The sequence below is a fragment of the Barbus barbus genome, assembly GCF_936440315.1.
Source record: "Barbus barbus genome assembly, chromosome: 13".
In the NCBI taxonomy this organism is placed as follows: domain Eukaryota; kingdom Metazoa; phylum Chordata; class Actinopteri; order Cypriniformes; family Cyprinidae; genus Barbus; species Barbus barbus.
The window spans coordinates 15,469,825-15,484,815 of record NC_136741.1 but is presented as its reverse complement, the minus strand read 5'-3'; the positions used below and the strand labels follow the sequence as shown (position 1 = coordinate 15,484,815).

Below are 14,991 nucleotides of genomic sequence, written 5' to 3'. Positions count from 1 at the left end.
CAAACATTTGAACTTCCAATTGCTATATTTGACATGCTCTATGTATTTGCACTGTTCAAAGTTTATATGTGAATAAAAGCATAAATAAAATCTGTTCATGTAAAGCAATCATGTCGCTTTAGAATACTTAGGGTGTTTTCACACCTGTAGATCAATTGCTTTGTTCTGAAACAGGGATTAAAATTATTACAATGTTGCTTTTTATTGTTGATGCGGTTCTCTTTCACATGGCAAAGTTTCTAAGTGGACCAAAATTGTTAATACAAGTCACGTGTGAGTAAACTGTCCCCTCATTGGTCAAAGTTCCACAGAGCTGGAATGACAATTAATGATTCAGTTAGAAAGAGAGGCAAACAAATTCTCTCTCTCTCACACATACACACACACACACACACACACGTCAGGATGGAACCACATCCTTTTTTTGTAGCTGTCAATATACTTATTAATTTATCATTTTGAGCAGGAGTCCAGGATTCGTCGGCAAAACATTGTTAAAATGCACCTACTACGAAGAGCATTAAGACAGCATTATAAAATGAAAAGGCACGCTTTGATTTTGAATGGCGAAGACATGCACACCCGTACACTGCTTTTCACGGAACTTACATAATTACCCATTATACAGTGTGATATAGCCTGGTTCATTGGTCCGTTGGATCGGATTGCTTTCTCACTACAACCGAACCGCTCCAGAGTTCGTTTTCAATCGAGTTGAGACCACCTCGTTCAGGCGATCTCGGACCGATTGTTTTGGTGTTTATCTGAGCACGATTGCTGTGTTCACATATGCCCAAACGAAGCTAAGGGGGGAAACGTGCCAGGTTCCGAAACAACGGGCCAGCTGTGAAAACACCCTTAGATTAAACCACTTGATTCATGTGGATGTTATTTCTTGTATCTTTATTAACTTTTCTAAGCACCAAGATTTGGTGTAGTGATCTTTCTATGGAAGGACAGAAATCTCTTCGAAGATGAAGATGAACAAAAGTCTTACGGGTTTGGAACGACATGAGGGTGAGTAAATGATCACAGAATTTTTATTTTGGGTGAACTAACCATTTAAAATACTGTGTAAACTGTAAGAGAGAGTGTGTGTGTGTGTGTGTGTGTGTGTGTGCGCTTAACCTCCTGCAGGCCTCGTGTCTGTTTGTCCAGTTCAGAGACCCTGAGTTCAGACTCTTCCTGGCTTCTCTGCAGGATCTGTAGTCTCTCACTCAAGCCATGATTTTGCTTCCTACTGTTTGTTAGAGCCTCCCGTGTCTTATCCAACCTTTCCTGTGCACATATAACACACACAGACAAGTATGAACAGGCATCAGTCCACACATGCATAATCACACACCCACATCCAGTTTTAATGAGGAGGCTGTTCTTCTCCTCACTACTACCAGTGTCCTGTCTTTTCCCCCTTTTTCCCCACTCTTTCCCAACCCTCGGATCACTTTTTATTGGCATGAGCTGGCAGGTCTCAAGCAAACTGAACAAGATTTACACTGAGGCCGCAGTGTTTTTGTTTGTACAGCATTTTTAAAACAGACTTATACTAAGCCTTAAAAGCCCTCCAGAGAGTTCAGTCCAGCATTTTAATACACCGTCATCCAGCAACTTCAGGGAACAGGCGGCAGCAAAGGTAAATACAAAAAAAAAATCCAAATCTGGAAACATTATGAAACCACAGCATAAATCACTTCGCATTGTGGCCATGCTAGTAAGATGATCTGTTAGGTTTCAATTAAATCTGTATATGAACTTGAGGTGAATTGAGATCAAAACTGTGGCTGAACCACAATGAACTTAATAAGGTTGTTTGTGAGTTCATGATGAAGAAAAATGATTGACAGTGTTTTAATAAAGCCTCAATAGAGAGTTTGCTTAAACATGTTTGAAGTTCAATCTTGTTGAGATGTTAAAGCTTGTCTTCTGTCTTGCTCTTTGTAGCACTTGTGTACTGTTAGTAGTATGGTCTGCTAGTAACTAATGCACGTTATAAAACTCATGCTAACCTGCAGCATCTTCCGGTCATGTTCACTGGCTGTGAGAGCTCGCTGCAGCTGCGCAGCCTGATCCTGTGCTGCTCCTGTAGCAGCATTGCTTTCAGTCAAGGATGCAACCATGGACTGCAGTTTCTCCCTCAACTGGCTCTCCTGCAGTTCTGTGTGTGCCAAGGCAGTTGCCAACCTCTCACCCTCAACCTACAATGGAACAACAGTGCTGCATTATATTACTCAAACATGACTGATGTCCTTTTAGACACAGCACAAACCTACACACACCTTCAGGAGGGCAGCACGCTCTTCACTGTCTCCCAGTTCTCTCCGGAGGTTGTTGAGGCGGTCCTGCAGTGAGCTTACTTCCGACTCTGTCTCTGTGGCTCGGAGCTGGGCACGCTGCAGCTCTCCCTCCAACCCCCGGCGTGTAAGTTCTAGCCTGGCAGCTCGAGCTTCCGTAGCCTCACAGGTCTCCTTCATACGGCGACGCTCAGCCTCCAGACTTTCCTCAGAGGCCTGGGAGCGCTCCAGCTTCTCCTGAATACAACAGTATATTTATACTGATAATGTGACTACTGGAGGTGCAACTCATCAACGATTTTTATTGTGGACACTTGATAATTCCTGTTTGTTTTATCTGACTAAGGTGCTGGGAAAGAAAGTGCACCACTTAAAATGCACCAACATTAAATGTTGTCATAGTCAGTGTTGGGAGTAACTTGCAATTTGTGTAATCAAATTACTTCTCAGGAAATGATTTAAATGAATTGGTACTTAGTATGGAACAAGAAATGGTTAAAGTGAAGGAATGGTTTGATATAAATAGATTGTCATTAAATTTAAAGAAAACAAAGTTTATGATTTTTGGTAATAAAAAAAAAATGAAAGTATTGCATTATCAATAGCAGGAACAAAAATAATGAAAGTTAGGGAAATTAGGTTTTTGGGTGTGCTACTAGATTAAGGGTTGACTTGGAAACCACACATCTCATACATACAAAAAAAGATATCTAAGAGTATTTTTGTATTAAATAAGGTAAAACATGTGTTAGATTATAAGGCATTGAGAACTTTGTATTGTGCACTGGTGTTGCCTTATATTAGCTACTGTGTGGAGGTGTGGGGAAACACATATCAAAGCAACACAAAGTCACTCTTCTTATTACAAAAGAGAGTCATACGAATTATATTTAAAACAGATTATAGAGAGCATACAAATGCTTTATTTTTTGGCTCTAAACTGTTAAAATTTAAAGAATTGGTTGAATTACGGACACTTATTGTTATGTTTAAAGCAAAAGATAAAATATTGCCCACAAACCTTCAACACTTGTTTATCCTTATAGAAAATGAAGGAAGAAGAAAGGGACATTTTAAGTATCCAATTGTAAGGACAACAGCAAAACAAAAGTGTACTTCAGTGGTGGGAGTGAAAATTTGGAATTCTCTGCTAAATGAACTAAAGCAATGTAAAAATATATTTCAGTTTAAAAAAGGATTTAAAGAGAAAACAATGGATTTATATGAACATTTATAGAAATTGATGATTATGATGATGATGGTTGTGATTATGGTTTGCTTTTGCTTTGGATGAATACTTATATAAATTGATGATGATGATGATGGTTGTTATCATGGTTTGCTTTTGCTTTGGAATTTGTGTCGGGTTGATGTTTTTGGTTTCTAGTTTGTTCATTTGTTATCGTCATGTATTGATGGGGACTTGATATGTTGAGTTTTTGGAAATGACTTTTTTGGTGTTTTTTTTTATTTTTTTTGAGGGGGCAGGAAATATAAGATATTCTTCATCCTGCCTCCTTTTCATCATGGTTTTATAAATTATATGAATGAGGATGATGAAGTAAGTTTTGTGGGAAAAAAAAAAATATCCATGAATGAAATAAACATAAACATACATACATACATACTTTAAGTAACTAGTAAAGTAATGCATTACATTTTTAATTTAGAAGGAAGTATCTGATTTACTTTTTGAAATAATTAACACCAGTTACTTTGTTTCCCGTCTGACAACTCTCGTGTTGCCATGCTGAGAAAAATCAGGAGTAAGTGCAGAGGCATTTTGTGCGTGCTGTGTGAACATGATGTTACTCTAGTTCTTGACTAAATATGAACATGTATTTACTCATCTTACCTGCACAAAAACAGATTCAGTATTCCTCAAAATGAAGAAAAAGTCAAATGCAAACTCAGAATATTATACAAACCTGCAATAATTAAAAATTAAATAAGACAAATATAATTTTTGTATTTAATACCATTTTATTAACCAATGTCTTTGCAAATGATGAACCTTCGATGATCCAATTCAACCATACTAAGCAAAAAGACACATTTGTGTTTCATTTTTGTTATTGCTGAATAGTGTTGAACTATCTTCTCTTGCGTTATATTCTTCATGCAATTTGTTTGAGCTGCACCCTCTACTGTACAGACATGAATTTACTTTTCCTTCAGCCTGAGGTGTATTCATTTAACTTTTATGCAACTTTTTATATTAAAAACAAACAAGCAAGCCCAGATTTAAAAAGTAACTCAAAAGTAACACATTACTAAGAAAAGTAAAAAGTAAATAAGTAACGTAATTAATTACTTTTTTAGGGAGTAACATGACATTGTAATGCATAACTTTTAAAAGTAATTTCCCCCAACACTGGTGATAGTGGAGTAAAAAACCCTTTTTCCCATAGATTGTTAATGATAAAACTTACATGTTTTAAGAAAGACCTACAACACCACGAGTTTAGTGTGTTCTTCTTTTAAAAATTAGTTTAGAGAGATAGTTCAACCAAAAAATGAAAATTCCATCAGCAATTACTCACCCTCATGTCGTTCCAAACCTAAGACCTTCACTCAACTTTGGAACACAAATTAAGATATTTTTGATGAAATCCGAGAGCTTTCTCACCCTGTATAGACCGCAACAGAACTATAGAACAGAACAGAACGTTCAAGGCCCAGAAAGGTAGTAAGGACTATAAAATAGTCAATGTGACATCAGTGGTTCAACCGTAACTTTATGAAACTACAAGAATACTTTTTGTGCGCAAGGAAAACAAAAATAACAACTTTTTAATTTGTGTTCTGAAGATGAAAGAAGGTCTTACGGGTCCATGAAGGTCCATGACATGAGGGTGAGTAATTAATTACAGAATTTAAATTTTTGGGTGAACTAACCCTTTATCTCCTGTCATGAAAAGTGTCCGATCACTGTTGCACTCAACTATGTAAACAATCTTTGTTTTAGTGTAGAATGTATGAGTGTTAACCTTCAGTGCTTTAGCTTCTGCCTCAGTTATCTGTTGGCTGTTCTTCATTTTGGCCAACTCTTCACTCATAATCCTATTCTGTAATTCCCCATGCTGAACCGTCTCACCCCGTAAGGCGAGTGATGCTTGTGTCCCATCTAAATGCTTGGCTAGCTCACGCTTTCCTGGCAAACATACACACACATAATAATCAAAAACAGAGCTGCAAACTGGTCATCACTAAGTAGCATGTACCCAAGTATCAGGCTAGAATTCGCTCTTACCCTCCTCCAGTTCTCTGATAGATTGTGTCAGCATCTGTATACGTGTGTTGCCTCTTTCCTGACTGACTTGCAGGCTTTCTACCTGCTTGCTGAGACCATGCACCTGTGCTTTGGCCTCATCCTACAAACACACATTCAGACAGAAAAAGAAGGATGTTCATGTTCTTATATTTATTGGTATTGATACACCTTGTGTCATTTCAGATCCTCCATTTGTGTGTCCCTCACTATTTCTTTTACTGTGGAAACTAGTTTTGTCTATGGCATAAATGGACATGTTGGTCATGACCTTAGAAACAAAAACATTTCTAAGGTCAAATCCTACAAATCTTGTTTTTTGTTGTTGTTGTTGTTGTTTTTTTGTGTACTATGTGTCCAGTTTATTTTTTTATGTTTTAACTAGTTCATCCAAAAATGTGTATGACTTTGTTTTCTGTGGAACACAAAAGGAGAGACTGTGAAGAATGTACTAGTTATTCTTCAGTGTAGTTACAATGAATGGACACAGAAGCTTTCAAGGTTCAAAATAATGCAAAACAACTATAAAATATCATAAATACAGGCCGTTTATGTGAGCTTTTTGTAAACAACAGACCAAAATTTAAGCCATTATTCACTGAAAATCTTGACTTCCACCCTAGCTCTCCTTGGCATTTTCATATGAGTTCATAAAATGACAGCACAGAATTAGTGAATTCTTTTAAGTTGGATCTTTTCAAAGAATTGGTTGATCCAGTTCACAAGAACAACCTGAATGATTCATTCACAAATCAGACTGATTTATGTTCTACTCAGTTCTGATTCAATAATTCAGGCACAGCAGTTAACAGTTCACGGAAGGAGAAATAATAGCATAATTATACTAGTATACTGCCCTACAAAGGAAAAAGACCTTAACTCGCTAGAGTGTGAAACTGAGAAAAATGACTTTAAAGTTTTTTACTTGTCCAGCCAAATTAATTATAGGTCGGACACTGGAAATTTGGCAATTAGATATTTTAGTAATGAAAATTATCTACATTAAAAATTGTGAGCTCAAACTTGATTTGTACCCCTATTTTGAAGTTTATGTACTCTGCCTTTGCATTGTCTGCAAAAAGTGAGAAGTCACACCAAGGCAAAAGACAGTAACTTCCACATTATCAATATTTTGTTGCTGATCCCCATTTACAAAATCGTTATAGTAACACCTGTATAAAATCTAGTGATCATGGGTTATCTCATATTAGCTATTGCATATAATAATGTGACTGTATTATTAATTTTAATTATATTTTTTGACCGTTACAAGCATACTAAAAGTTAAACGTGAGTGGATACCGTTTTGCAACCAATTTATTTGCTATGCTCAGTAACATAAAAGAATGCTAGTCATAGCATTATTGCTTATATTGACTTGAATGAAATAGCCTAACCTAAAAGAACGACTTGTGGATTTATGTGAACACCAGCAAGCAGGCATGCTCAGAAATGCGTGTGGATTAAACATCTCTGACGACGTTCAGCGCCATGGATTGATTTTAATGGGTTACAAGAAAAGGTAGTATATGGATTTAATTGCAAACTGTTAGGCTACTGATTTTATGATTGATCATGCTAACATTACATGCTACGGCATTCAAGTACACACGCATCCAACTAGAAGTGACAGCCTGGTGAATAATCTGCATTACAAAAAGGAAAAAAAAAATCTTTAAAGGTTATTCACGATTATGTATTGCTGCCAAGGTGTCTAGTCTTTACAGTGCTTTGTTATATGGAGCTGTTTGGTAGATCACGATCTATCTAATTTGTTTGTATGCACCATAATTAAAATGCGGCAGCCTTTAATGGACAGTAAAAAAGGCAGAACACCGTATAACTCTAAGCCGGCACCGTAACTTAATTTTGATGCACAGTTAAACAAAGTAAGAACGCCGTAACTCATTTTGAGCGTTCCAAACAAAGTGAAAGCGGTGTTACACAGTGTTCTGCCTTGGTTTCTCTGGGGCTTTTTGAAGTTACGGTTGAGACGACCCATTATTTTCTCTGAAAAACAACGAAATTGACTCAAGATACTTATGTACATGATAAAGGATGTCTTGTATGTCCCAAAAATATCAATAACTCATTTTCGACAAAAATCTAAGTTACAGTCTTTTGCCTTTGCATGCCAGTATAGCTGTGTGGACTATTTTTATGCAATGTAGAGGTGCCAGCTACCCGCTCCCTCTGTGTGTCCCTGAGCTCTAGCTGGAAGTTGCGTAGCAAATTGTGAACTGAGTCCAAATCCAATTCTCCATCTTCTCCGCGGGAGGGGGATAAAGGACACAACAGCAATCCACTTACCCCAGGCTCATCTGACATGGGTTCACCTGAGGGTTTACACAGAAGATTTTATTTTATTCTTCTCACAAGTAACTTAGAACACCATGTAAGTTAGAGCAGCACATTGTTTAATAACCTTTAGATTTTAAGAAAATAATTCTTGGTAATATAAGAGTGGTTGTCTTCTTCATCACCTTTAACAAACCTTTGCTACAGAGACCTGATTCATTATTGGACTGAAAATGCATTACCTTTCACAGGTGATCGAGTTCTCCATGGTGAGGGACTCCGTCCGCGTTCCCCGGGTGCGGGCGAACGTCTTCCACGTCCGCTTCCAAGTGTGCGTCTCAGGGTAGAACTGAGAACATTCAACCTGTGCTCAAGATCTCTCCGTATGGCGTCATTCTGTCCCAGCTGCTCTTCCAGCCCTTGGGCCTGGGCCTCTGCTAGACTCACCTTCAGCCCAAGCTCCCTGAGCTGGGCCTGGGCTTCCTGCAGTGCCCCCTCCAAGCGAGCAACCTCCTCACGCTGCTTCACTTGGCTCTCCTGAAGATTGGCCTCCTGTTGTTGCTGCAACTCTTTCTCCTGGCGCTGCACTTCTTCCAGTTCTGCTACACGTCGCTGCAAGCCTGCAGCCTTTTCACACACAGATCAGTTCTAACAGTTTAAGTTTGTTACTGCATGTGTGTGTGGATTCTGTATTTATGCCAGTTTGTTTGGTGTACCTCCTTCAGAGCTGCCTCTCTGCCAGCATCACTTTCCAATACTCTTTGTCTGAGAGTAAAGATCTCCTTTCTCATTTCCTCCTCTCTATGCTCATCCTGGGTCAGTCTGGCCTGCATGTCACTCAACTCTTGCCCTTGTTGAGTGCACTGACCCTCTAATGTCTTCACCTGCTCAGACACATGCTTTTTTATTTTATTTTATTTAAAAAATGGTTGCATTGTATACAAAAATCTAGACAGCTGAACAGCTAGACAGTGTATGACTAGACTACCAACAAATTAACCTGAAAAATGTTGACACGCTGATATTTAGCATAAAGTTAAGGCACTGACTATAAAAGAAAAACTGGTCATATTTTATTTTAAGGTCCAATTCTCGCTATTGACAAACCATTAACTATGACTTTTGCCTCAATGAACTCCAAATTTGCAGCTTATTAATAGTTAGTAAGGTAGTTGTTAAGTTTAGGTATTGGGTAGAAAGAATTAGGGATGTAGAATATGGTCATGCAGAATATGTCCTTTATAATAGGCTACTAATAAACAGCCAATATGTTAATAATAGGCATGCTAATAAGCAACTAGTTAATAGTGAGAATTGGTCCCTGTAATAAAATGTTACCAAAAAAAAATTGATTTCTTGGGCCCTGACCTGTCTGCGCAGTTCCTGCAGTTCCCTGCGTGCCTGCAAGCGAGATTTCTCAACTTCACGCATGTTGGTTCTCAGCTTCAGCGCCTCCTGCTGGTGGGAGGATTTACATTCTTCTAACACTGCCAGCCTCTGATCCTTTTCTTCTCCCACACGCTTCAAACTGATAAAAAAGTAAAAGAAAAACAAGGACGATTAATACATTTTTAATTAAGCTAATTCCTTGTTCCATAAAGAAACTGAGCCTTACAGGGAATATTTGACATCCCAAAAAGACATTTGTTCTCCTTTGCTGATATTTAAGTTATACTATATAGTTATACTACTATTTTAGAGGAAATTACTTTGTTTTTCTTTACGCTCACTTAAAATCACATCTCAGTGTTCATCTGATGTTACATAGCCAAGCTAACAGGGGACGGGTTTGTAATACAAAAGGTATCAACATTTCAAACAAGTCCAATATGCTATACCTGTTGTTTTCAAACTCGGCTCTCTTCACAGCTGTTCGGAGCTCATGATTGGAAGCCTGGATGGCCTCTTTCTCTCTCACAGCATCTCCTAAAGCTCTCTTCAGTTCCAAGCCCTCACGCCGCTGGGCGTCCCTGTCCTGCAAACATTCCCTCAGCTCTCGGTGGGCCTCAATCAGTTCCTTACGGCCAGAGTCCCTGCTCTCCTCCACCTCACTCAGTTCCCTTCTCAAACGCTCCACCTGAAAGAGACAGAGATGAGAGGGAAAGATTAAATGAAGCCAAATGATTCTGTAAATAGAAGAGTGATGAGTCATAGTTTGAGTGCAATGGTGTAACTTTATCTATCTAAAATAAAGGGAGTGAAGATTTCTAACAGTCATATTCCTTACGTGGCACTGTTTTGCTGAGGACAATTCAACTTTATTTTCCATGAGATGAATGAAATGGAAACAGCCTATTAGTAAAATTCCACTGCCTTGTTCCATTCAGCTTCTCAAAGCAGGTGAGTATCAGACTCATCCAAAGAGTTCTGCCCTCCTTTCAACGCCGGATTTCAGGGCACATTCTTGTTTGCACTTAAAAATGTGTTTTAAGTGCATGTGAAATGGTTCAAATTTTCAAAAGCTTTCATCAGATATGCTCAGGGTGAAACTCCTTGCCCATGTAAACACACAGGAATATGACCCACATTCTGGTAATTGCTTGGCTACAGCTAATCATTTTACGGTGCATTTTTCCCCCAAAATGCAGCCAGAATGCAGAGAGAAAGAGAGAGAAGAAAAACAGAGAAAGACAGGACAGGCTCCAAAGACTGCCACACACAGCTGTGATGATGAGAAACATCAGCAGTGTGTACAAGCCTGTGTAGATGCTGCTGTGTTAAAGAGAAATATGCGTGTGTGTGTGTGTGTTTATGTGTGTGTTTAAGTTCCGTGGCCACACAAGATGTTTTCTTCTCATAAATCTTAATGTAAAAGAAAAGCCCATGCCAAGCCCACACTGGTTTAATTCATTGATTGGGGGGTTGGGTTAGTAGGACAGTGTTGGGTTTGAGATGACCTCTGTTTAAGAGTTGGGGGCGGTGTTTCCATGGAGACGACTTTCATTACAGAACAGGAAAAAATAAACTTCTGAGCACCTGCTTATTTGTGACTGCAACTTTTCCTTTTCATATCACAGAGAGAGCCTTTGCTTTTCACTCCCCTACTGGCTTTTATCGTTCCCTCTCACCACTGGTAGTTTGTCATTGTCTGACCAGGGCAAGCTGGAGGAGGTTTATTGAAAATAATCAAACAGGAGGAGAGAATCCATCTTGGTGAGTAGACAGCTTCACCTAGAGATGAAGTTCTCATCACAGCCACTGAGTAACATATCACTCTGTGTGCCTGGAGATAGAATGTTCAAACAACTAAATCTGTGGCCTGAAGTATGTGCAGAGGTCAATTCCAAAGGTTGACCTTTAGCCTGAAAGGCAGAAGTGTACACACACGGATACAAGCACAAACATCAAACTGGTGGCACCTGGAGCATGCTCAATACACATCAACTAATGCCAAGTTCAACATAAGTGTGTGCTAAATGGCGCTCCCCAAGACTGCTCCTTGTAGGTACAAGTTAGACTCCAACAGGCCTCACGGCCCAACATAAACTAACTCACCTCCTAACATATATAATGTTGGTTATTTGGCACTGGCACAAACACAATTTTTACTGCTCTCCTGGGCTGTAGGTTTTTTGTGTTATGGATGATAAATTTGTTTCTGTGACTGAACAACTGGAATGTAAAATCTCTGGTTGTGTGACCTCTTGCTGAGACTCCTGCCTCTGCATAGATCGCTCTCTGATCTGGTCATTTAAGCTGCGCTCCGAAACTTCACGGGAACTCAAAGACTCCTCGAAATGAGACCGTAGGTCCTGAAGCTCTGCCTGCAACCCTAAAACTGTGTCCTACAGAGAGAGAGGGAGAGACAAAAATGAATACAATTACGTGATGCATGAAATTAGGGCTGTCACTTGATTAATATATTTACCCAGGATAATTTTTCTGTAGTTAACAATGTCTTTTTAAAGCTGACTTTTTAAAATTTATTTGCAATATACAGTATATTTATATAATTCTTAATTCAAGATACTTTTACTAGATAAGCAAAATTACTTAAGATATTTAGTCTTGTTTCCAGGTGGGGGGGTGACTAAATTAAGTGCATTTTGCTTAAAACAAGTAAAATTATCTGCCAGTGGGGTAAGTAAAATCCTCTTGTTTTAAGAATATTTTACTTACCCCACTGGAAAATAATTTTACTTGTTTTAAGCAAAATGCACTTAATTTATTTATTTTTTCCCCTGGGAACAATGCAAATGAACAATAAACAATAAACTGTTTATTTTCATAATTTACTGAGAAACACATGCTCCGCTATGGAACAGTGTGTGAATGTGTTCTTTAGCTCCAAACAGATTGTAGATTTTAATATCAAATTTAATGAATGTGTTTAAAAATGAATGCACAATTAATCTCATGCATTAATGTGTTAACTTTGAAGCCCTAATCTAATATAGACAAAACATGATCCACAGACATATTTGGATTTATTATACCTTGTCCTGTTCCTGTTTGCTGAGGAAGTCTCTACGCATACGATCCTTTTCAAGGGAAGCTGTCTCTATGTCACGCTCGAGGGTAATTATGCGCTCAGTAAGAGTAGCCTTCTCTGCCTCCTTCTCAGATAGAACCTGCCAATCAAGAACAGTCAAAGTGGTAGAACCAACTTACAGTGATGCCATCTGCCCCATGTTCTGACTGCAGATGGTTTAAGGCTATACGGGGCCACAGACATGCCTTTTGATCAGATTGAAAGGAAGTTGTCAAAAGGTTTTGACTGTGTTCCTCTGAGACACAAATACACACACACACCTGCTGTTTATGGCTTTCGGCCTGCAGCAGGGATTCTGTACAGTGCTGCTGTAGCTTGGCCAGTTCTTCCTGCAGCTGTTGCTGAACTCTGCGACTCTGCATGCGCAGCTCCTTGCACTCAGCCCGCAGCTGCGACTCTGCTTGCTCCCTCTGTGCACACAACTCCGCACACATGCGCTCCTGAGACACACAAGACAGGTGCATGTGTTTAAAAAAAAAAAAAAAATTTATAAGCATCCAAATACTCTCTTGAACCTCAGGAGAGTTTTACAGTTAAGGGTTATTGCATTTCAATTGCATCTTCTGCCAGAATTTCTCTGATAGTACTAAATCTATGGCAGTATACATGTCAAAAATAAACACACAATGAATACTGAGTTGTGTTGCATGCTGGGTATAGTAATTCACTCTATGACAATTTGTTGTCAGCCACTTCCAGTTATTTTAACTGTACAAAACTCTAACTGTTATGCTGTTTGATGTTGCAATATGTTATTTGTCATCATATTATTTTAATTATTATCATATTGAAAACACATTGGATTTGAAGTGCAAATGGTTTCATGTTTTACTGTTTACTGCACTTTGTTACTCTTGTAGTTATTTACCTACTGTATAACAGCTAATGAATCAGAAGTCTTGCACATTCACAGAAAATTGCCACTTCCACATTGAAAAATAAAGTGGTTAATGCCATATTCTAGTAATAATCCATTGTGAAACTTGCATCAGTGCAGGTTTGTGGGATCAGCAAAAGGGCATATAGCAACTGCATAGGATTTTAAAATCTAAAATGTCAAATGGGAAACTCTAAGGTGTTGTGAATTTATGGATGTGCACATGACAGCCCTTGCCAGTTGGAATTTACACATTTTCTTGATGCCTCAAAAGCCTGTAGATTAATATGCATCAGTCTAGAAATATGACTTAAAGGATGACTCATTTGTATGGAAAAAAACCTTTGAACCAAATCAAATTAATTATAAATTTAATTGATTTGCTGTCAAACCAAATATTTATACTCCTAGCAATAACACAACAAGTGTTAGGGACAGTTCCTTTATCTCAAAATTTCATTTATACCTTGTGCTTTCGCTCAGTATGCAGTTGTTCCTGATGGCTTTGCTGTGTTGTAATGAGGGTTTGCTGTGCGTTTCTCTCGACCTGAGCAAGCTTCAACTCTAAAGCCTGTTTCTCCTGCAAAGCCCGGGACATTTGCTGCTCTAGTTCACTGTGAACATTAGACAGCTCACCTGTGCAAAGGAAACAGCAAGTATATACACTAAGGAGAAACATGCTTTGTAATGAAAATATACGCTGGAGACACACTGAGCTCTAACATGCTGGAAACATGAAATTATAATGCTCTTTGGAATCATCATTAAACAATATATAGTGACAGCACCAGCACATAAATAGTACATGTGTGTACATGTTATCTGTGAGGGGACTTTGTTAAGCTCTAGAGAGAACCTCGGCTGACCCCTCAGCTGTTCCCCAGTCCGATGGTAAAATATGGGCCCCTTGTGGACTATAGCTGGGGCCCAATGGCCAGTGGGTTCAGCCAAGTCAACGAGAGAGGAATAGAGGCTGCCTGAAGAGACACTCACGTGTCAAAGTCTCATTAGCCTGCTGTAGACTAGCATTCTCTCCCACTAGCCTAGCCCGGTCAGTCTCAAGCATCGAGGCCAGTTCCTGTCTGTCCAACAGGCCTGACTCAAGAGACTCTCTCTCAGCCCTGAGCAAAAGAAAAAGGAAGAGAGAATACAAAGAAAAACAGGTTGTGTTTTGTGAAGCTAATGAACATCTTTAAGTGGTTGTTTCTTTAGCTAACATCATTCAAGACAGATGAGATGTTCTGGAGATGATTTACACAGCAAAACACAGGATTAACCTCACGGTGATTCTCTCACAGAAAAGACTTAGTGAAACTCGCAAGAGTTTCATGATTGAAAAGGCCCAATTGATAATTACTCAAAAAACTCGCTGAAAACACAGGTGTTTTACTTTGCCTGCCAACCTCGAATTCCAACATAAATACAAACACTTAGCCCATATAAACACATTAATACACCAAATCCTACTCGCAGTAAAACACTAACACACATTGACTCACCGCAGAGCGGCCAGGTCTTGGGCCAGGGCCTTGGATTTACGTTGCTCTGAGGTGAGCTGCACTGTGAGATTGGATTTGTCTCTTGCCAGTTCATCTCTCTCTTTGCAAGTCTTCTTTAGCGAGGCAGCACTCAACTCCATTTCTCTATGACATGTGTTCAACTGTTCCTGCAGGGCTTGCTTCTGCTTACTGACCTACACAAATCACACACGTGTACATGGAAGCATAAATTTGAATGTTCACATATACCCAGTGTTTGTCGA

At 38.9% G+C, this 14,991-nt stretch overlaps 1 protein-coding gene across 1 annotated transcript in view; it reads right to left on the bottom strand.

Annotated features, from left to right (window-relative positions):
- LOC306878874 (uncharacterized protein) overlaps positions 1 to 14,991 on the bottom strand; it is a gene marked incomplete at its 5' end in the record, with an annotated part of 64,538 nt that overhangs the window by 2,651 nt on the left and 46,896 nt on the right. Inside the window, 16 exons of the mRNA XM_079431453.1 lie at positions 1,129 to 1,278; positions 2,007 to 2,195; positions 2,277 to 2,528; positions 5,282 to 5,445; positions 5,545 to 5,665; positions 7,747 to 7,898; positions 8,103 to 8,487; positions 8,577 to 8,744; positions 9,229 to 9,388; positions 9,699 to 9,937; positions 11,502 to 11,645; positions 12,297 to 12,431; positions 12,613 to 12,792; positions 13,696 to 13,865; positions 14,223 to 14,350; positions 14,729 to 14,922. Coding sequence (XP_079287579.1) covers positions 1,129 to 1,278; positions 2,007 to 2,195; positions 2,277 to 2,528; positions 5,282 to 5,445; positions 5,545 to 5,665; positions 7,747 to 7,898; positions 8,103 to 8,487; positions 8,577 to 8,744; positions 9,229 to 9,388; positions 9,699 to 9,937; positions 11,502 to 11,645; positions 12,297 to 12,431; positions 12,613 to 12,792; positions 13,696 to 13,865; positions 14,223 to 14,350; positions 14,729 to 14,922 — 2,931 coding nt within the window. The remainder of the gene's footprint in view (positions 1 to 1,128; positions 1,279 to 2,006; positions 2,196 to 2,276; positions 2,529 to 5,281; positions 5,446 to 5,544; positions 5,666 to 7,746; positions 7,899 to 8,102; positions 8,488 to 8,576; positions 8,745 to 9,228; positions 9,389 to 9,698; positions 9,938 to 11,501; positions 11,646 to 12,296; positions 12,432 to 12,612; positions 12,793 to 13,695; positions 13,866 to 14,222; positions 14,351 to 14,728; positions 14,923 to 14,991) is intronic.